Source organism: Artemia franciscana, chromosome 16 (assembly GCF_032884065.1).
Source record: "Artemia franciscana chromosome 16, ASM3288406v1, whole genome shotgun sequence".
NCBI lineage: Eukaryota > Metazoa > Arthropoda > Branchiopoda > Anostraca > Artemiidae > Artemia > Artemia franciscana.
The window spans coordinates 6,694,010-6,717,460 of NC_088878.1; the positions used below are offsets into that span (position 1 = coordinate 6,694,010).

General features: G+C 35.5%; 1 protein-coding gene across 1 annotated transcript in view; it reads right to left on the minus strand.

Annotated features, from left to right (window-relative positions):
• The window catches only part of LOC136036978 (DNA excision repair protein ERCC-5-like), a 244,159-nt gene that overhangs the window by 25,266 nt on the left and 195,442 nt on the right, over positions 1-23,451 (minus strand). The window contains exon 13 of the mRNA XM_065719381.1: positions 4,202-4,315. Coding sequence (XP_065575453.1) covers positions 4,202-4,315 — 114 coding nt within the window. The remainder of the gene's footprint in view (positions 1-4,201; positions 4,316-23,451) is intronic.

Consider the following 23,451-nt stretch of genomic DNA (forward strand, 5'->3'; position numbering starts at 1 on the left):
AAAAAACTTTTTATATTTTTTTCTTTGTTTTTTCAAGTACTGATAGAAAATCCTGCGCTCCCTTCATTGAAATTCTCTTCCCCCTCGAGAAGCTTCTCCATGGAAATATCCCCCCACGTAACCCCCCTCAGCTCTCCCCACTAGACCAAAAAATCCCCCTGAAAACGTCTGTACACTTCCCAGTAATCATTACTATATGTTAACACAGTCGTCCCTAAAGACTTAGTTATTAGGTTTTTTCGATTATGGTGAATAAAATGGCTATCTCAGAATTTCGATCTGGTGAATTTTGGGAAAAAATGAGCGTGGAAGGGGGCCTAGGTGCCCTCCCGTTTTTTGGGTCACTTAAAAAGGGCACTAGAACTTTTAGTTTCCCTTAGAATGAGCCCTATTGTGACATTCTAGGACCACTCAGTTGATGCGATCTCCCCTGGAAAAAAAAAAAAAAAAACACGCATCCGTGATCTGTCTTCTGGCAAAAAAAAAGCGAAATTCCACATCTTTGTACATAGGAGCTTGAAAGCTCTACAATAAGGTTCTCTGATATGCTGAATCTGATGGTGTGATTTTCGTTAAGAGTGTATGACTTTTGGAGGGTTTCCCCCCTATTTTCTAAAATGAGGCAAATTTTCTCAGGCTCGTAACTTTTGATAAGTATAACTGATCTTGATGAAACTTATATATTTAAAATCAGCATTAAAATGCGATTATTTTGATGTAATTGTTCGTATCAAAATTCCATTATTAGAATTCCGGTTACTATTGAGCCGGGTCGCTCCTTACTACAGTTCGTTACAAAGAACTGTTTGATATCAAATATGTTCATAATCTTGTTCATAAGACTCGCACAATATTTACTTGCTAGTTTTGTCCCTTCATTCAGTTGCTTTTATGTCATTTGATTGAAAATCCTTGAAAGCAATCTATTTCAGCCAGCGTGTGTCATTGAAGGGAAAATTTCCAAAAAGAAATACCTTTTTACATCTCTCCTAGGAATTATTTTCAGTATAGTAGCCTTACATTCTATTCCAATGAATAATTTTCTCTCTTAAAGACAGAAAGAGGAACTATTTTGGTTCTAATCAAATTAAATTAAAAAAAAAAAACAAGGTTTTTTTCAACTGGAAGTAAGAAGCAACATTAGAACTTAAAACAAACAGAAAGTGTTATGTCTATAAGGGGGTTACCCTTCCTCAATACCTCGCTCTTTACGCTAAAGATTGACTTTTTGTTACAATTATTTAAGGATGACTCCTGATACGCAAGGGCTGTTGAATTAGAATAATAAGTTTTTCACAAATTGAAAAACTCTTTAGCGTAAAGAGCGAGGTACTGAGGGGGAGAAACCCCCTCATTCAGTTCAAAAGTCTTGTTTTTTTGTTTTTTTTAATTTCTGATAGTTTTTACATTATGCTGGGAAATACAGCTCCCCTCCCGTGGAATATTTCCTTCCACCACAAAAACTCCTCCTTAGAAACATTCCTCCGCGTAAACACCCCCACCAGAAACTCCCCCACTCCGAAAACATCTTTGTACTTTTCAATAGCCAATACTATATGTAAGCAATGGGCACAGTTCATAACTTACAGCCCTTCCCCGGCGACTGTGAGGGGTCAAGTCATCCTCAAAGGCATAGTTTTTAGATCTTTTGAACATGTTGAGGAAAATTGCTACCTCAAAATTTTTTTATGCATAACTTTCGATAGTTTTTTATGCATAACTTTTTCGTACAACTTTGAGAAAACCGACAGCAGAGAAATCGGACTCCAGTTAGTCAGATCAGTCTTTGAGCCACTTTTTTGAAGAGGAATCACTCGCGCCTCTTTAAGCTTTTGCGGGAATTCTCCCAATTTGAGTGATAAATTAATCAAGTAAACAAGGCATGGTAGGGAATATACCATAACAAGCTTGAATGTCTTAAGGCTTATACCGTCACTACCTGAAGAGTTTGACTTAATACTATTTACAACTTCTTTCAACTCCTGCATATTCGTTTCTTCGGCCTCCATTATTAGTCCCAGGCCTCTATCATCAATGAAAGCTTCCTCACTTGTTCCTTGACCCAGTGGCTGGTCTTCCTTTTGAACCATTTCACCAATCGTCGAGAAGTAGGCACCAAAGTGATTCACAATGCTCTGCTTGCCTTCGTAGACTTTTCCATCCACAATTAGTGAAGTTGGCGTATTTTTCTTTTTGTCACTACCCCATACTTCTCTCAAAACCTTCCATGTTCCCCTTGAGTCCCCCTTTGTTTCCCCAAGTTTCAATTCATAATAACTCTTGACACAAGATCTCTTTAAAGTATTCACTTGATTTTTTTTTTTAACTCTTTAAACATATCAGCACTTTGGCAATCTAAAAACGACTGATACAGTAGATTCCTCTTCTTAACCATCTGAATAAGTTCCGATGTAACCCACGGCTTTCTCGGTGATTCCCTTGTACTCCTCAACACTTTTAGTGGACATGTTTTATCATATATGGGCTGGAGAATATTCATAAAAATATCAAATGCATGGGATGCATCGTCTGTCTCATCAAAAACTGGTTTCCATGACAGCTTACTAAGTTCCTCAGCAAAGTTTTCAATATTCTACTTCCTTAATTGCCGCATTTGCTTTTTTTCTACCCTTTTCTCCTTGGCATTAGTGGCACAGAAGCTACAACTGAAGTTGTACCTTCTGTGATCCGAACATGGGAATACCAGAACATCAGCAGCACTAGATTTCAGGTACTTCGAAATACCAAAAAATTTATCCATTATAGTTGCTGAATGACTAGTTATACGTGTCGGGACCCCAAGAAGGGGAAATAAATCATTTGAAACCATCAAATTAAAAAAAAAATCAAGATTAATAGCATGTACATCACACAAATCAAAATTAAAATCTCCCATACAAATAAAATCCAACTGGCTAGATACCGCAGCTCTCATTAATATCTCAAATCCTTCCGTGAAATCCTCCAAATGAGCACTTGGTGGCAGAGGCGCCATTTGGGTCAAATCTTGGGGGCGAGCATGAACTGCATCTTGCCCCCCCACCCCTGATTCACTTTGTGTTACGTAGGGAAAAAAGCGGGTTTTGGCAGCACACCGATCAAATATTCTAAGTAGAAACGTATTTTTAGCACCCATATGTTGCTTGGAAATGTACTTTAACCAAATGTGGAACTCAGCCACACTGACCCCTAAGATTAATTATAACATCAAAGATCACAATCAACAAGGTTAAGTGATTAAACGTAAAGTGGAAAATTCAACCAGACTACAGGCTGGCCTTCCTCAGCAAGAAACTTCCTTGTTTAAGTAAACAATATGTCAGTGAAAGGAATCTTCATTAACATGCTGAGGGTTGTAAACAAAATCTTGGTTTTCCTTCAGCAGAAATCTTTCAGATCAAATATATTTACAAAAATAAAAAACATAACAAGAGAAAAAAAACATAACAAGAGAAGGAAGTGTGGTAGCAATACAAAGTACTTTATTACTTCTGAGTAAGCCGCTGGTAATGCCTGAAGATGGCCAACAATGTGTAGGAAGTTTTCCAGCTTTTTCTCCTCATCGAGCAAGAAATGCTTGGCAATACCAGCTTGAGATTTGAGAAGAATGTCGTCAATATCCAGCTTGCTGTAAAGAGCAGAGAAATGCTTGAGCAACTCTGTGTCCATAAACTTGGTTGAGCTTGAATTCAAGGCTTTGAATGTGCTCAGCACTGGCAAGTTATCTTTGAACCTTCTGTCAAGTTCGGCTAGTAGACAGTCGAAAGTCTTGGAGTACTCTTGCTTCATTTTATCCACCAAAGTAGCAGTCCAATTTCCAGATTGGATGAAGTTCTTTCCTAGCGTCGAAGTTGTCACAAATTGTTTCAGATGCTTGGTGATCTTTTGAGTTCTGATGCTAATGGTTATTAATACCTTGATATTTACCAAACTAAAAAGTTAATAGGCTTAATGATGTAAAGTCTTCTACTTCTCTCTGTGCTCTCATCTTTAGAGTCTTATGATAGCGTTGGCCTACAAAGGGCAAAGGGCCCTTTGTGGTGGAAGCTTGGGCCCTATGGAACATCTGGGGTGGGCACTTGCCCACCCCTAACCCCCCCCCCCCCCCAAATGGCGCCTCTGCTTGGTGGTTTATAAACCTCACTTACAATAATTTTTTTTGAATTAATAGCCAGTTCAAGTGTAAGCGATTCAACCTTACCCTCTATCCAAACATCAACATCCTCCCTTTGACGGCAAAGTATCCCATTTTTCACCAGGAATGCTAGACCTCCCCTTGCCATCAGCTCACGGTTTTCCACAAATAATTGGTAACCTGGAAATTGAAAAGAAGGGAGAAAATGCTCAGAAGTCAAAAAAGTCTCGCAAAAACCAATAACATCAAAATAACTATTAGTCATATCTAGCAAATGCAAGATATCATTATAACTTGAGGTTAGATGACAATTCCAATGGCATACACTAAGAATATTCTGACTTTTTTCCCATGATGACGACGTAACTGGAACATATTTACTCGGTCTTTGGCAATCAAAATCAATTGCAAAATAATCATTTGCTATTCCATCGCGAAGTATATCTTTCAGTCAAAAAGGGTCAGATTTAAACTGTCGCCACCGATTCAAGCCACTCAACTGATCAGACATTTTGTTTGCAATACTGGGACAGGTGGAATAATAATGATAATAATAATAATAAACAAAAAAAATCGGATTCTCCATAGGGGGGGGGGAGTGGCAAACGAGACAAATCAGAAACAAAACAACGGTAAAAGAAAATAAGCAAGATAATTCACCAAAAAAAGATCAAACAACGAAGACAAAACAATAAACAAATAAGTACTACCAACAAGAAATAAAATAAGATACTAATCTAGAGGGTGTCTTCAACCTTCCGAAGCCTCCTAGAAGAAGCTTCACCTGGTAGGCGAGCAAAAATACGGCCTTGGTCCGACCAAACGTTCTTTGCTCCGAACTTATCTCTAGCACTGTCCAGGATAATCTTGCGCTGCTTCGTGAGATATTCATTCACAAAAACACCAGATTTCGCTAGCTTAGACTTCACTTTAAAGACAGTATGCGTAACATCTTTGTTAGAAAATTTGACAATCACAGGGGCAACTCGAATTTCATCTCTAATCTGAGCTGTAGGGTTGGGTAAACGAAAACGTTGCATAGGAAGAATTTGATCACTCATAAGAGCACTCAAGCCCATGTTGTCCTTTATAATATTTTGCATTGTTACTCTAAAGGTCAACACCAGGGGCCTATTTGACCACTACGAATACAAGAGAATCAAGCTGAGCTTCTTGTTGATACTCGTCAAATCTATCTTCCATTTTTGCAATACGATTTTCCAGCGACTCTATTTGAGCTCTTAACCCCTTAAGTACTTTGCCAATCTTCTCAAGTTTTCCATTGTATTCGACTGATAATCTATCATTAACTTGGGATATTATCTGTTCAGCAGTACCTGGGTTGATACTATTTTTTTGTGCTACCTTTTCTGTGACCAATTTCCGCATGTCCTTGAGCATATTTTGCTTTGTTTGTGCTTACTCTTGTTCCGTAGGAACTAACGTTTCAACAAGAACAGCTACCGAGTCTTTTTTTCAGAATTTGAGCCAGTTTGAGCGGAGGGAGCTTTTTTAAATACTGTAAGTAGATATCCGGAAAATCCCCAGCTCCTGAAATGCCTTGTTAACGCTCCGTTCTGTTTCATGCGATGCTTCTTTAGACTTTTCCGCATAGAGAACTAAATTTACTTCTAAGACTGTCTGAAGATCATGGGATCCGTAACAGAAAACTAGAAATTTTGATGCTTTTTCTGATTGGGTATTAACGTCTACAATTCCTACTGGCCAAAGTGGGCCAAAACTACTGGCCAAAAACTACCATATAAATGCTATATAAAAAATTTAATCATAAAAACAAAACATTAAGGTCCTGCTACCAAGCATCTGCGGTTGCTCTAACACAGTGGTTCACAAACTTAGTTGATCTACCGCCCCCTTTCCAGAAAAAAACATTACCCAGGGCCCCCTGGATATTTCTTAACATTTAATAGCAATTAATAAGGGATATAAATATCATTGTATCTGTGAGAAGATGAATTAACGAGTAAAAGAGTAATTTTGATGTTGATCGTTATTTTAATAAATAAATCATCAAATGTTTCGGGAAAGAATATTTTAATCATCGGTGATTTACAAATTTTCTAGGACCGTAGGTTAGTGTATTGAAATTTACAGAAATATTATATTTGTTATAGAATATAATATGTCTGTAAAAATTGATTTGCTGACTTGCTGTTGTCGCAATTAGTACATTACTGATGATTGAAAAAATTTTCTGAAGCGCTTGATGATTTATTTGTTAAAATTTCGATCGTTACCAAAATCAATCTTTTATTCGTGGATTCCTCTTCAGACTTCACATTCTAGACTTCGTACCTCTGCCTACCACCGCCCCCTGGTTTCCTGTAGATCCCCTAGGCGGTAGTGTCTAGTTTTGGAGTTGCTGCTCTAGCAGATGGAAATTGCAGGACAAATTTCCCATTGGGCCCACCCCTTCAAATTGTGACACCAATTGTAGCTACTTCCCTCCTTGACTAAAAAAAACTTTTTTCGTATCGTTTTTTATCGCAAAATAATAGAAATATCCCATTCTTAATTCTGAAAGATACTATTTTTATGTTCACAAAAAAGAATAAAAAAGATTTTACCCCCCACCACTCTATATTTTTTGAATTGTTGCCACCACTTGGAACTGAATTAAAAAAAAAATCAGAAAAGAAAGCTAATAATTATATTTTGTAGGGTATCAAAATGAGCAGGCTGTTCCCCCAACTTTTGATGCGTTTGGGTCCCAAAATTGTTAAACCCTGATTTTAGATCCCAAAAAGCATCGAATTAGATAGGAACAACGCGATTTTTGTCACAACTGTTGTAGATCTTATCGATAGTATTCCATTTTTCGGGCTGTGCCTATAACGAAAGGAAACAGAACCTGATCAAATCAAAATAAACATGGTTTTTGAAAAAGGTTAGGTAATAAATTAAAAAACAAGTAAAAATTTTTCTTGTTTAAAATATTCTGCACTAACAGGAGAGCTAGAAAACAGCATGTTAAACTAATCTTCAGGAAATAAGAATAATAACCATAAAGCCATCTTTTATTGATTTTTTTATGTCAAATGGTTTCCAGGCCTTCTTCGCAGTTACTTCTTTCTGTATTTTGTTGTGTTTGTTTCTCATTTCTTTTAGTGCCAATTTACATTTATTGTTACAGTTGTAGATGTGAAATGCTGGGTTTCCGGTTCAGTCACCTATAAAGTATCTATCTATCTGATGCAAGGAATCAAGGCCCGTGTACACCATAACTGTTTGCCATTGACCCCTCTACTCCTCTCTGTCGGTGGTTCTGGATATACCAGTTCTGTATCTGTTATGTACCTTTCATCGAACTCAACGTTCATGATTTCATATCAGTTGGAACTAGTAACTCAGCCTTTATAAAAGCCTTAAACATTTAGAAGAAACATCAGATGGGTTACTATCACCAGTGGCTGCCCATCGTCTAACATCTTGTAGACTAGGCGTCATGCATCTTGCATCAAGGAAGTAAAATGCTTCTGGAGGTAATGTGCCACACGTGAGGGAAAAATACAAGGGGTGGCAGAAGCTTGGTCGAACAAATGACCTGAGATGTACACTAAGTAACGAAGTTTCTATAACCCCACGAATATTAGAAAAACAGTCCCGAAACACTATAGTCACTTTTTTGCACAATTTCTTGAATGTCTGTTTCAGAATTTGTTTCTGTCTCAATTCCTCTTTATATATGATTAGAAATTCTTGCGAAATGTCCATTTGATGTAACATCTGTCATTAAGAGGAGTCTATCTAAGGAGATCTTCTAAGAAATCCCTGGAGAGGCTTTTTTTCATTGTAAAAGCTGTGTCTCTAAATAATATAGATACATATTTTTTTCGAAATGTGGACAGTACTTCGGCATATGCCTGACAATTTAAATTGGATACTAATTATTTCATATAAAAACATTGAAAAAGAAAATAGTCAAAATTCGTAAAAACGGTCCTTCACAATGCACACTGCATTAAATGCAGTTTAGAAGATGTCGAGTAAAGCTCCCCATAATGATTTTCACCTGTTTGACACGGTAAAATAAGAAAAAAAAGAAATGAGGGCCTGTAATGAGGTCTTAACTTTAGATGATAACATTAGGATTACACCATCTACTATCACAACCCTCCACTGCAGCACACAACCACCTGGGGCCAACACAGCTAAGAACACTCCTCCTATGGACCAACCTATTCAGAAATTCACTCTTTACCACTCTCAAGAACTTCTGATTTCCTTTAAGTCCTTTCTTCGACCTCTGCCCGCCCCATTTGAGAATTACCTACTTTTTTGGACATGCATTTACGGTAAAAAAGAACAATCTTTGGCAATTTGTTATTTTCCATCCGCAAAACGTTTTCTAGCCATCTCAACTTTACTTTCATTATAGCCCAAAAAGTGGAATAGAACCATTTTTTTTCTGCATGATTTTGTTTGGTATACGGTCAGCCCTAGCGGCACCCAAGCTCTCCGTAGACAACTTCTCTGGAAAACATCTAAAATATCCTCCACGGTCTTCCAAAAGGTCCACGTTTTAGAACCATGCTTGTCAACTGTCACCGCTATGGCCATATTCCTGTTCTTCCAACCTTTTTAGTTGAGAAATAGCCTTGGCCATTCTGCTTCCTACATCTTCATTGCATCCACCATCCTTACTAATAATACTACCTAGGTAAGTCTTGATCGATCCTCTTGTTACTGAAAATCATCTCTTTACATTCATTTATTCTTAGTCTGAGTAACGTAGTCTTCTTAACGTTAATTTTCAAACCTATTCTAGCACCCTCAACTATCAAAACCTCTATAAATTCATGCTTTTTTTATGTCATCTAGAACACTCAAATCATCTGCATAATCTGAATCTAGAATAGTTTTACCATGTCATTTGATTCCAGGCTCTCCAATAGCCTTTGCCGTCTTCATTAGGATTAAAACCATGAAAATGATCTATATAAATGGGGATAGAACACAACCCTAATTAGTTCCCAATTTCACAAGAAACCAGCTACTAACCTCATTTTCTACCTTAATTACAGCAGTATTATTTTCGTACGTAGCACCAATCATTTTAATTTATTTATCTGGTATACAAAATAAGGATAAGACCTTCAGCAAAGCTCTGCTATCAGCTGAATCCAACGCCTATTAATAATCTATAATACTTAAAAATGTAAGGGACCGATGGTTCAAAAACTTCTCGATTATTAATCTACGGGTAAAATCTGGTTGACACATCCCCTCCCCTTCTTACAACCTCACTGTTCTTCTCTTAAACAGAACCAAAGACAAAAGGCATCAATTTCTTTGGGAGAAAAAACTCTTTTCCGTATATAGCATTTTGATATGGTTACTATTTCGGTATTCATAAGTGTGCTTTATTTTCCTTCAAAATTAATTTAAAATTTAATCCCTCCGAGAGGGGAGGCATCCGAAATTGTTCGTTTTAACCTCATTTTTGCTGATTACCCTCACCAGGAGGCCTGTATCCAAACGTTGATGAATAAATTTTAGTCGTGAGTCGGGTAAAATAAACTCTCAGCAGAAACACTCCTCAGAAAGCGGAGTCTTAAACGTTTTTAAAATTGATAAAGTAAAATTTATTGTGATTTTTGCCAAGAGAAAAGTCAAGTTTTGATAAAGATGGGCAAAACTATGATACCAGTAAATTACAAAATTTTCTAAGTGACTCGCCAAATCTACAAAATATTGCTAAGTCTGCCAAATTATGAATTCCAGAGTGTATTTCTAATATAAAGCAAAATTTCCACAACTTTTTTTTGGATGCTTAAGGGTTATGTTCCATGTAAAACCCTCGACTCTGTGACAAACTTACAGCGGTAATTTGCGATAAAGGGACAATACACGTCTTTGCTAAATTTATACGCACCCACGACTATACTTTTTCTTAGAAATAATCTAAAAGTAGGTAAGTATTCCTATTTCAATATGTTTCTGTCGTATTTTCATGTTGCTATTCAATCTAAAAATAAATACAAAGAAAATTCAAAAGGCAATTTGATCGGTAGAAAAAGCTGAATCTCAGCTATCGAATTATCATCTTACGTTTATGCGTTAAAACAACAGACAATAACATATTATGAATTTTCACAGGGGATATTTTACTACTACTACTAGTAGCAACTTACTGCAGTATACAAACAAGTATTTTACTCATTTTAATTACACCTTGACCACCAGGAGAAGCAAATTTTCAAAACTAATTTGCCCCCCCCCCCAGATAAAATGATTAAAATATTTGCATATATGAAGAAAAGCGAAAACCATTTTTTCGAACTGATATTTGTCTCCTGGTACAACATGCATAACTGCGATGTCATTAGTGACTAGTTATATACCTTCAAGAAAAAATGAAATAAAAAAAAGTTTCTTGGGGACAGAGATATATTATATGAACTTCAAGTTATTTTTATTTCTATTATTGCTATATCGACATTATTATCATACATATTAGCCTACCAATTAATATAGTGTTACTGTCATGTTATACTATTTATTTTATTCAACTGTTATTAACTTATTATGCGTTAACATTTTACCTTCCTTAGAATAATAATTAGTAAAATAAAACTTTATCTATATAATTAAAATAACTAGTAAAATTAATAAACTAAAATAATTAGTAAAAAAAAATCAAATAAATATGAAGAAAACCCATTTTTTTTCAATTTTCCACAGGAATCTGGCCTTTAAATTTAGATGTCAGTCTTGCATATTGATTTGTAAGAAAAAGGTACTTCAGGATTTCTTTTTTTATTTAATACCTTCATTTTCAATCTCATCCAAGGCCAGACTTTTCCATGAGAATGTGTATTTTCCAGCTCTCAAAGGAACTTCTTTTTTGGTTAGCTGGACCAATTTCAACTTGACTGATGATGTCTCGAAGAAGAAGTAGATGAAGATTAATTGAAATAATAATGAAATCAGGCTACTAGTTCCCATTTTTATTTTCGCTCAAGATAGCAAGGAAAGGCGAAATCACTATCATTATAAAAGGAATGTATATCATTGTGACTGACAATGGAAAAGAATCAAAGTACACAAAAAAAGAGTATTTCAGAAAAATAGAAGAAAGTTTATTATCTTACGTTGACTAAATCACTACTGGTGAAAACAAGAAGGACCCTCTAGGGCTGCTGAAAAAGTTTGGTAATTCGTTCCTGAATAAACACTACTGCTTTCATTAATAAGACATCATGATACCATGCTGTTTGAGGTCAACATTACCAACACTCCTTCTCCATTTCCTCTCATTGAAGTTTCACTCTAAATTCCGTTCTTAAAGTTCCACTTTCCCTTAAATCTTTTCTTGAGACCTCTTTCTGCTTCATTTAGGTATGTCCTATTTTTTATCTGACTCCACCTAAATCGCACAACTAAACGATTTTCAACAGCCTTTCACTCTTCATTCGTCAGACATGACTAAGCCATTTTAATCTTTCTTTCATTATAGCCATACACAGGAGATAGACTTTCTAAACTACTCTATTTTTGTATCGGTCTCAGTATTTAATATACCCTTCTCGAACGAGCGCTTAGAAATATCGTTATGTAATACCTTGAAAAACGGAAGGGATATCTTCCTCAACTTTTGAAGTATTTTAATTTTTGAACCATGCTTGATAACTGCTATTATCATAGGTTCTCGTACCTTTATCTTAATTAAATAAAAAAACATGTTTTTTTAAATGAAAGTAAGGAGCAACATTAAAACTTAAAACGAACAGAAATTACTCCGTATATGAAAGGGCTTTTCCTCCTGAACTCTTCGCTCTTTACGCTAAAGTTTGACTCTTTCTCTTAACTCTATTTTTAAAACAGTAAGAAACTTTAGCGTAAAGAGCGGGGCGTTGAGGAGGAAAAGCCCCTTTCATATACGGAGTAATTTCTGTTCGTTTTAAGTTTTAATGTTGCTCCTTACTTTCATTTAAATTTTTTTTATTATTTAATTTCTGGACGTTTTTGAATTAATGCATGTTTTGATCTTGGCTCTCCGCACATAAATAATTAAAACGAAATTGCATATTAATTAATTGAAATTAATCGGAAGATTTTAAGAAAAAAGGAGCAAGGGAGGAGGCCTAGTTGCCCTCAAACATTTTGATTACTTAAAAAGCAACTGCAACTTTTAATTTTTTACAAACGTTTTCATTGGTAAAAAATATACGTAACTTACGAATTAATTTACGTAACGAACTTCTATATTCGTATGTTTTTATTGCGTGTATGAAAGGGGTTCAGCCCTCGTCGATACCTCGCTCTTTACCCTAAAGCTTAAATTTTGTCCCAATTCCTTATGAATGAGCTCTGAATCACAAAGGCCGTAGAATAAATAGTTGAAATTACTAAAATTACTTTAGCGTAAAGAGTGAGGTATAACGAGGAGGTAAGCCCCTCATATGCGTAATAATTTTTGTTCGTTTTTAAGTTTTAATGCTGCTCCTTACTTTCAGTAGAAAAAACTTTTCATATTTATTTTTTCATTGTTTTTTCAAATAATGCTAGAAAATCATGCGTCCCCTTCATTGAAATTCTCTTCCCCCATGACATTTTTCTCCATGGAAATATCCTCCCACGTAATCCCCCCTCAAATATCCCCCTAAACTAAAAAAAAATCCCCCTGAAGACGTCTGTAAACTTCCCAGTAACCATTACTATATGTAAACACAGGTCAAAGTTTGCAACTTGCAGCCCCTCCTATGGGGACTGCGGGGGAGTAAGTCTTCCTTAAAGACATGGTTATTAGTTTTTTCGACTATGGTGAATAAAATGGCTATCTCAGAATTTCGATCCGGTGACTTTTGCGAAAAAATGAGCGTGGGAGGGGGCCTAGGTGCCCTCCAATTTTTTTGGTCACTTAAAAAGGGCACTAGAACTTTTAATCTCCGTTAGGATGAGCCCTCCCGCGACATTCTAGGACCACTCAGTCGATACGATCACCCCTGGGGAAAAAACAAAACAAACAAACAAACAAAAAACAAATAAACACGCATCCGTGATCCGTCTTCTAGCAAAAAATGCGAAATTCCACATTTTTGTAGATAGGAGCTTGAAACTTCTACTAAAAGGTTCTCTGGTACGCTGAATCTGATGGTGTGATTTTCTTTAAGATTGTATGACCTTTATGGGGTGTTTCCCCCTATTTTCTAAATGAGGCGAATTTTCTCAGGCTCGTAACTTTTGATGGGTGTAACTGATCTTGATGAAACCGATATATTTAAAATCAGCATTAAAATTCAATTCTTTTTATGTAACTATTGGTATCAAAATTCCATTTTTTAGAGTTTCTGTTACTATTGAGTCGGGTCGCTCCTTACTACAGTTCGTTACCACGAACTGTTTGATCACAACTATTATCTTCTTATTCTTTTTAAATTGTCAGCCACAAAAAAAAAGATTATTCTGCATTTTACATTTTCACTGTATCTACGTTTTGTGTAGAAACACTATATACTCGATTAATTTTCCTATTTCACAGTGTCATTTCTTCATCCTCATTTGTACTTAATTTAAGTGAAATGATCTACCTAATGTTCATTTTCCAGCCTAATGTTGCACCCCTGAATTTTCGAAGCCTTAATTTTTTTTTCCCTGGCAGTCTTACACAGGAAACACAATTCATTGAAATCATCAACTTCTAAAGGGTTTTTTCCTTAATTTAACATCATGTTCTTTGTTATCCTTTACAATATTCTTTCAGCAAAAATGGTACATATAACGAGGATAAGACGCAAGACTGCTAACCTCGAAGCTACTCATTAAATCACTAACTATTTTGGCTTCTTACCGTTAACCGCATTTTACTTTTAACCGTCTTCCTTTTTACTTTAACCGCAATTGACTTAATTTTACTTTTTTCCTTAGCATTAATCACTGTAATATACTTGTTTGGTATATCATGTCAGGAAAGGACCTTTACTGAAGCTTTTCTATCAGCTAAATCAAATACCTGTTCAAAACTTATAAAGGTGAAGACTAAAGCGTCTAACAGTTCATAAATATTTCAATTATCAATCTAAGTGTCAAACAATTTAATATTTGACTTCTTTTCATTGTGAATGAAAGAATGAAAAGTACACCACAAGATGCAGCATACCAAAAAATCTCGCTGCAGAGCGTTCAACCTTCTAAATAAAAAAAAAGTGGAATTCTGCATTTTTTTGGCAGAAGAAAGATCAAGGATGCATGTTTCTTTGTTTGTTTTTTTCTTTTCGTTTTCTCCGGGGGTAATCGTATCAAACCAAGAATCCTAGAAGATCGGGAGAGGACTCATGTGATTGGAAACCACAAGTTCTTGTGCCCTTTTTAAGTGACGAAAACTTTTGGAGGGCTGCTTGCCCCTCTCCCATTCCCCTTTTTTCCCCACAGTCACCCGATAAAAATTTTGAGATAACCATTTTTTAGGATAGTCCAAAGACCTAATAATTATGTCTTTGAGGATGAATTGACCCCCCCCCCCACAGTCCCTGGGGAATGGCTGAAGGCTATGAACTTTGCCCATTGTTTATGTATTTTTTAGACAGGGAATGATTCTTCTGGTAAGGGGGAGGACATGTGGAAGGACCTATCCATGCAGTAATTTTCTGTGGGGGAGGGGATTTTTCTATGAAGGAAAAGCTGAATTTCCCAGCAATATTTAAAAAGCGAATAGAAATTAAATTGAAAAAGCAAGTTTTTCAACTGAAAGTAAGGAGCAACATTAAAACAGAAAATGAATAAAATGCTTTGCGTATATGAGGGGGTTTGCCCGCCCACCCTTCAATAGCTCGCTCTTTACGCTAAAGCTTCTTTTAGAACATTTGAAAAATCTTATTAATCTGATTAAACTGTGTTTGATTAATTACTTGTGTGTCTTTTTTTTTATTCTAATTGGGTTTCAGGAGTCATTCTTAAATAATTGGAACAAAAAGTCAAACTTTAGCGTAAAGAGCTAGGTACTGATAAGAAATGACCCCCCTCACATACACAAAAGTTTAAATTCGTTTTAAGTTTTGATATTGCTCCTCACTTTCACTTGAAAAAACTTGTTTTTGTTATTTAAATTAAAGAGTTATGCTAAAACCTCAAACAAGCAAATAGAAAGCTATATAATATTTCAAACTTAAAAAAGACATAAATTCTTATGAGTAAATAAATAAAAGCCGAAACAAAGACAGTCTTCTTCCTAAACCTGCTAAAACGATAACATGATTTGTACATTGCTGAAACCAACTGGTATTTCAAGTAGTGAGTTTTTTTTTCCGTTCACTGATGGAATTGTCTGGGAGGAATTTTACTGGGGCTAAGGGAGGGGATAAGGAATCCCCTTCTCTGTGGGGAGAAGGAATATTCTATGGAGGAGGGAGACAGATTTTCCGGCATTGTTTAAAAACGACAAGAAGTTAAATAAAAAAGCAAGTTTTCCAACTGAAAGTAAGGAGCACATCAAAACTTAAAACAAACAGATATTATTGATTATATGAGGGAGCTACCCCCTTTCAAACCTTACTCTTTACGCTAAAGTTTGACTTTTCGTCCGGGTTCTTTAAGAACGACTCCTGAAATACGAAGGCCGTTTAATTGGATTTATAAACAAGCTGATAAAAACTTTAGCGTGAAGAGTGATGTTCTGAGAAGGAGGAAGCCCCCCTCATATAATTCATACTTTCTGTTTGTTGGAAGTTTTGGTGTTGCTCCTTACTTTTAGCTGAAATAAACTTCTTTTTTGTATTTAATACAACAAGAAATAATGTCACTAAGATAGTCATGGCTCACAAATAAAAGCAACCACAAATAAAAATGGAGGTTCCCAGTGGTATAATATCGTCAAAATCCTCAGAAGGGAGGGAGAGAGGTCAAAATTAGAGTCAATTTACACAAGTCAAGTTAAAATGACAGGGAAAAATGAGTGACATGGTACCATAAAAGCAAATGCTTATTAAAGAAAACTGACTTATTTCTGTGGATGCTTGAATTAGTAGGCCTATCTTAGTTTTTACAAGATTTTTAAAGACGCAAAATTTCAGCTGGGGGAACAGCCTGGGACTGGGATCTGGAGGCAGTTCTCTCCCTGACATATGGCAAATCAGACCACTGGGGCTACCCCCTCTCATACACTCTAAAAGATTTGAGTGTCATTTGCACTTGGTCGAAAACTATATTTATTCTGCAACAGTGTGGTGTTTATTTGGCAAAACTTCTACATTAAAAAAACGATTGAAAAGGGAAAAATGTTCCTTAGAGTAATTACATTAAGAATTTAGATTTAATTTTCCTAAATTACAGAGACACTTCCTTTTATCAGTGATTACTGTTTTGATTTTTTTTTTTTTTTTTAATTAAATAGACAGAAATCTAGCAAATACGTTATAAGACGACAATGTTCTTTGATAAAAATCGACGAAAATAAATGAACAGAAACTATTTAGTAATATTTTTAGTTTGTTGGACCAATATTCTAAAACTGACGAACAGTAAAAAAAATTCATAATTGATTTTCTTTATATTTGGAAGGAATTTAGTTAAAAAGACAAAACAGTCGACACAAATTTACTGCATATCAGACAAATGAAACTGGACCCACTCTTACAACTATAATGATAAATGGGTAACAAAATAATATTTTTTTGAAAATCGTCCAGGGGTTTCCAGCTGAATTAGACCAATTTTGATGTCCGAAAGTGACCATCAGGTCAGTATTTTTTCCTACAGAAATTAAAAAAAAAAATCTATTTTGCTATTTTGCATCAGAAAACCCTGACGATTTTTTTTTTCCGTTTTCCTCAAGAAATAACAGCCAACGTATTCAAATTCAGTTTTTATTTACTCTGTCAAAAATCGTGAGCATAATTTATGATATTAGTAAAAGAAGGAGGTTTATGTAGCAAAAAATTTCAGAGTTCACGGCATAAATAGACGTTTCTTCGATTCCTGTGTGTAAGCAGATGCTGGGTTATCTCTCTTCAGCGACAAGCAGTAGTCCGCCATCCATGTGACGCATGTCCTAATGGAACTTTTTCCCTGCTCACAGCTCACCAAATCCCGAAGGTTTCCAGGAAACTTCTCAATGTGTGAAAAAAAGAAGTGCATCTTTATATTCAACAAACACCTGAGTTTTGGGAACCTATCATACTGCTATACCTATATATAGGTATATATTCCTATATACCTATATATTCGTCAGCAGTATACCTATCATACTGCTGACGAATATGGCGTGGTTTGCTTCCTTCATAATCCCCAGGAAGTTGTTCGTCACCTGCAAAAACGATGTCTACGCCGCACACACTGCCATTTTCAAGTAGTTTTGGAACTCTGTGTCGTTTATGAGCTGTCATATCTCTGGGCGATTGAAAATGCCTGCCATCAGCTTCTCTATGGTCAGTTGAAGAAAGGCTCAACACAGATAGCTGAAGCATCTCCCATCCCTGTCCAGAGCACGCCTGAACTGTTTCATTAATCAAAGTTTCATTTGTAGCGGTGGGATCAATATCTTTCCCGGTCAACGAGGTACCTTTGTGATGTTTTTAGTTCCCGGTACTAACTGCTCTTGTGCCGAAATCTCTTTCTTTATAGATTGCTGGGCTATCTTTCATCTGTCCCACATAGATAGGAAGCATATATACTTCGTAAAACCGGACTGCTGATCCAGCAAAAAGTTTACCATCTTGAAGTCGACACAGAGGATCTATTGCTGCTCATATTGTATTTTGTCCAGCACGTACTTTACTGCTCCATATTTCTCTTTGAGAGTTGCGCAAGAAGGATTGAGGCTAACTGGTTTCCGTTGTGGAAGATCACACACTTCAAAGAGTGCTTGTTGCTGTCAATGAGGAGTCTCCAATATCTTGGATCGTATTAAGGAGCGCCGAGTATACCAAGAAGACCGACGATAGCTCGGAAGTACACGAAGTCTTTCTCCTGGCAGAAGCAGCCCATGTTGTTCTCATGCCTTCAACGAAACAAAAGTGATACGCGCGTCCTCACCAAGTAGATTTTTATCTTTGAGTCTGGAGGTCAACAGCTTAGAGGAATTCTTCGACAAGCTGAGATCCCGTACCAGATCATAAGGCTCACATTGTGAGAAGGGCTGCAAACTATCTTGTACTTTATACTCCTCCTGTTTATATCTTTCCTCGTTGGCAAAGTCACGTCGTCGCTGTCGGGAATCTCTGTAAAAGCTGGTAGAGAAATTTCTTCGTAGTGACCAACAGGAAAGCAGGCAGATGGAAGGTCAGGGCACCAGAGGCTGTTTCAGTTTTTCCGGTTAGTGCTAGCAGCATTAATGGTGCAGAAGTTACAATGCGATGCATTGCCTAACGGCTCCCTCCAGATCATCGGAATATTTATAATGTGACAAATTATAATTATTAAATAATATTATATTTAAATTGAAAATTTAAGATGAACAATAATTCATTTTTTAGTATTAATATTATTAATACATATTTAATTACATTTTTATTAGTAATTAATAATTACATGTTATATTATATTATACATTATATATATATATATATGATGTAATAAAAAATAATTTCTTCCTTCATTAATCCCTTTTTTAAATGAAAAATTCAACCTTCTCTCCTCTCAGTGACGACAAATTTTACTTACAAAATACATCTAATTTTAGCTTTAGACGTTCACTTATACTTTTTTTAAATATTAATTAGTAGCCAAACTGGATAAAGTTCAAGTCACCAATCTTAACTAAGCAGAACAAACCAGCCAAAGGAACTAATATATAATTAAACACTTCTTGATTTATTACTTTATTAGCGTTAAAATCACCTTTTTTACAAGATGAAATAAAAAAAAAATCATTTTCCAAGGAAAAGTTAATGAGTCTTTCTCAGATGTTGCTGTTAATAGTTATATGGACCTTGAAGGTTTGGTCCGTTTTTGCTCAGTAGTTTGATATTTTTTATTGTGTCATATTCTTGCATGATGTACATTTGGATTTTCAGCTTATTGGCCATAAAACCTGCAATTGAGACTTCGTGATTTTAGAAGCTAATCTGAATAGCTTTTCTTCATTTGATGATAATACAATAACTTCTCCCAATTTGGGTCTTTTCGTCAGAGCCATCTAATTTTAGTTTTAGACATCAACTATTCTTTTTTTAAATATCAATTAGGAGCCGAACTGTGCATAGTTCAAGTCACCATATACTACCAAAAAAAAATCCTTCTCTTTTAATCCTTTAGTATGAAAACATCCAAAATAAAGTCATATGAACCACCTTATCACGAAAAATCTTTGATCCACCCAATCTAAAAAACCCTTTTCCCCCTTCAATCCACAACAAAACGACTCCTGCGCAGGGTGGCAGTGCCTGTTGACAAACTTCAGCCGGTACGCTGTGCCCACCAGCGGTTAGCGAAGTTTTATACCTAGCTTTGTAAAAATGTGTAACGAAAGTCAGGAGGATTGATGTGTTTTGTTTTCTTTGTTTTGTTTTTTATTTTACGTCGCTTTTCAATGTGACTATACCATAAGAAATTTGGCAGTGCCATGGAAATTTTGGTGAAAATAAAATCTTATCTATCTAAATGAAAAAAAAAATATAATTCTATCTATTCCATATGCACATATTTATTAAATTCATCACCAAGCCTTATTGATTTCTTTTGTTTATTTACAGTCTTGTTTTTAAATAGAAATAGTCTCTTGAAAGAAATTGCTTATAATAATATTATTATAGTAGGCAACATTATTTTTCGAACACATCATAGAAACTAAATTCTTCTTCTGTAAATTACTGTTGCCAGCTGAAGCTAATGCGCGAACCTCCAACTAGAAATCGTAACGCTGGCTACTCTTCCTTTTCATGATTAAATAAAAAAAACAAGTTTTTTCAACTGAAAGTAAGGAGTGACATCAAAACTTAAAACGCACAGAAATTACTTCGTATATGAAAGAGGCTGCTTCCTCATCAACGCCCCGCTCTTTACGCTAAAGTTTGACTCTTTCTCTCAATTCTTCTTTCTAAAACAGTAAAAAACTTTAGCGTAAAGAGCGGGGCGTTGATGAGGAAGCAGCCTCTTTCATATACGAAGTAATTTCTGTGCGTTTTAAGTTTTGATGTCACTCCTTACTTTCAGTTGAAAAAACTTGTTTTTTTTATTTAATTTCTGAACGTTTTTGAATCAATGCATGTTTTGATTTTGGCTCTCCGCAGAGGAATAATCAAAACGAAATTTGCATATTTTTTTTTTTGGCTCAATGGCTTTCTCATAATTTTGACCGAATGATTTTGAGAAAAAAAGAGCGGGGGACGAAGCCTAGTTGCCCCCCGATTTTTTGGTTAATTAAAAAGGCAACTAGAACTTTTAATTTTTTACGAATCTTTTTATTGGTAAAAGATTTACGTAACTTATAATTAGCTTACGTAAAGAACTTTTGTATTCTCATGTTTTTATTACATATATGGGGGGATTCGCCCCATCGTCAGTACCTCGCTCTTTGCACTAAAGCTTAAATTTAGTCCCAATTCATTAAGAATGACCCCCTGAATCACAAAAGCCGTAGAATAAGTAGTTGAAATTACCGAAAATACTTTAGCGTAAAGAGCGAGGTATTAGAAGGAGGTGAGCCCCTCATATGGGTAATAATTTCTGTTTGTTTTAAGTTTTATTGCTGTTCCTTACTTCCAGCTGAAAAAGCTTTTTCACTTTTATTTTTTAATTGTTTTTTTTTTAAATAATGCTAGTAAATCCTGCTCTCCCTTCATGGAAATTTTCTTCTCCCATTACAAATTCTCGAAGGAAAGTTCCCCCAGCATATCCCCCTCTTCTCAACCCCTCCCCCAAACCAAAAAAATCCTCCTGAAAACGCCTGTATACTTCCCAATAACCATTACTATATGTAAGCACAGGTCAAAGTTTGTAACTTGTTGCCCCTCCCACGGGGACTGTGGGGGAGTAAGTCGTCCCCAAAGACATAGTTATAAGGTTTTTCGACTACGCTGAATAAAATGGCTATCTCAGAATTTTGATCCGTTGACTTTGGGAAAATAATTAGCGTGGGAGGGGGCCTAGGTGCCCTCCAACTTTTTTGGTCACTTAAAAAGGGCACTAGAACTTTTCATTTCCGTTAGAATGAGCCCTCTTGCAACATTCTAGGACAACTGGGTCGATACGATCACCCCTGGGGAAAAAAAAAAAAAAAAAACAAAAAAACAAAAAAACAAATAAACACGCATCCGTGATCTGCCTTCTGGCAAAAAATGCAAAATTCCACATTTTTGTAGATAGGAACTCGAAACTTCTACAGTAGGGTTCTCAGATACGCTGAATCTGATGGTGTGATTTTCGTTAAGATTCTATGACTTTTAGGGGGCGTTTCCCCCTATTTTCTAAAATAACGCAAATTTTCTCAGGCTCGTAACTTTTGATGGGTAAGACTAAACTTGATGAAACTTATATATTTAAAACCAGCATTAAAATGCGATTCTTTTGATGTAGCTATTGGTATCAAAATTCCATTTTTTAGAGTTTTGGTTACTATTGAGCCGGGTCGCTCCTTACTACAGTTCGTTACCACGAACTGTTTGATCATATAACATAAATTTAAGAGACAATTTGCCATTTGGAAAAAGTACAAAAAGGCAAAAGGACGGTAAAATAATGAAACTAAATTAACTTCAACAAGTACAAGGGAGATTATGTCTATCCTAAAATGTAATACCCTTTAAACGTTCAAGCGAGGCATCCTTGATTTATAGCTAGGATTCTTTGTTAGCTTTGTTTTCAAGCCAAGATATAAGCTTTCGCAAAGTTTTCAATGAGGCTTAACCTCATTAACAAAATGAGGGGTGGAGGAGGGAGGTAGGAGACTATCATAATCAAGCATGCATTCTTAGAGGAATGTCAAGTTTCCAAGAGAGAGAGAATTTACCAGAAAATTACAATGTTACTTTGATTCAGATCTTGGAAGTACATTTTAGTCGTTTGAATTACATCCTCAACCATGACAATGACTTTATTGTTCCGATAGCCTTAGGGCTATGTATTCAAAATGAAAGATTCATTTCTAATATACAATAAAGGTTCCAGTATTTGCAATCAGTATTGCAATGACATTGTCGCATTTGTCATACTTAGATGGAAAAATTGAAAATTTTCATGCATAGAAAAGTTTACATTAAAATGCTGAAAGAGAAAAAAAACTGGTAATTGCAAAAATAATTTTATATATTTTGACAAGGAATTACAACAATTCAAAAATCTTAAAAAATAAAACCAAAAGTATGAAGCTTAGTTGACGCGGAGTCACACGTCATACTATTTTCATTTCATAGTCCTTGAAATTATTTCGAAGTTAAAAAAAACACGTCAACAAATGTTATTATTCTAGAAAAAAAAAATATGTTGTGTTAAAAAAAGAACAAAGGTTCGACGCTATGTTTTTCATAATGACAAAAGCCAAGCTAAGGCATAAGTTAAAGGTCCAATAACCAAAAAAGTAATTTTGCAAAGGTGCTAATTTTAATTAAGATCATTCAAAATGTTTATGGGATTGATCGATGGAAATGAAGCACAGATAAATCTGATTACAAAAACAGTGATGCATTAATATAAACACCTAAAGCAAAAGAGGTGGAAAAAAATTTTTGAGGTAAAGATGACAAAAAATGGACAATGAAATCTACGGTTGAAAAACAAGAAACAGCAATGAAGGGTCACAAAAACGATCTAAATAGGTCAGGACTTCAAGAAAGAATTCGATTTTTTCACAGGATAGCTGTATCAGGGAGATTTTTCGGCTGGGGAGGGGGTTATGCGGGGGAAACTTTCCATGGAGGAATTTGTCACGAGGAAAGAAAATTTCCATGATGGGGCGCAGGATTTTTTAGCTTTTTTTAAAGAACAATGAAAAAGTTTTTTGAAGAACAAGAAAAAGTAAATATGAAAAAGTTTTTTCAATGCATTGTTTGGCATCATTTTAACAACTTGCTCTCCATCAGCTCCTACAGAGTTATGGGAAAAATATAAGTCAAAAATGTCCGAAGATATACTCCATCGAAAACAGTTAGAGACGTCAGATATGACTTTTGATTTTACATCAGAAATTTATTACTACACTTTAGTTGTTATAGAAGATTTGTGCGTAAGTATGGCAAACAAACCTCTTCAGGATTTGGGAATGCCTTCACCTAACCGTATCGCTGCTGTTTCGACATGTGTAGAATCGGATCGTGAACAAAGTTACAGTACGAGTGATCTATTGTCGTATGTACAAAATAACATTTCCAAGTTAACGTCGGAACAAAAAGACATTTATGATACGATAATGCATTGTGTCGATA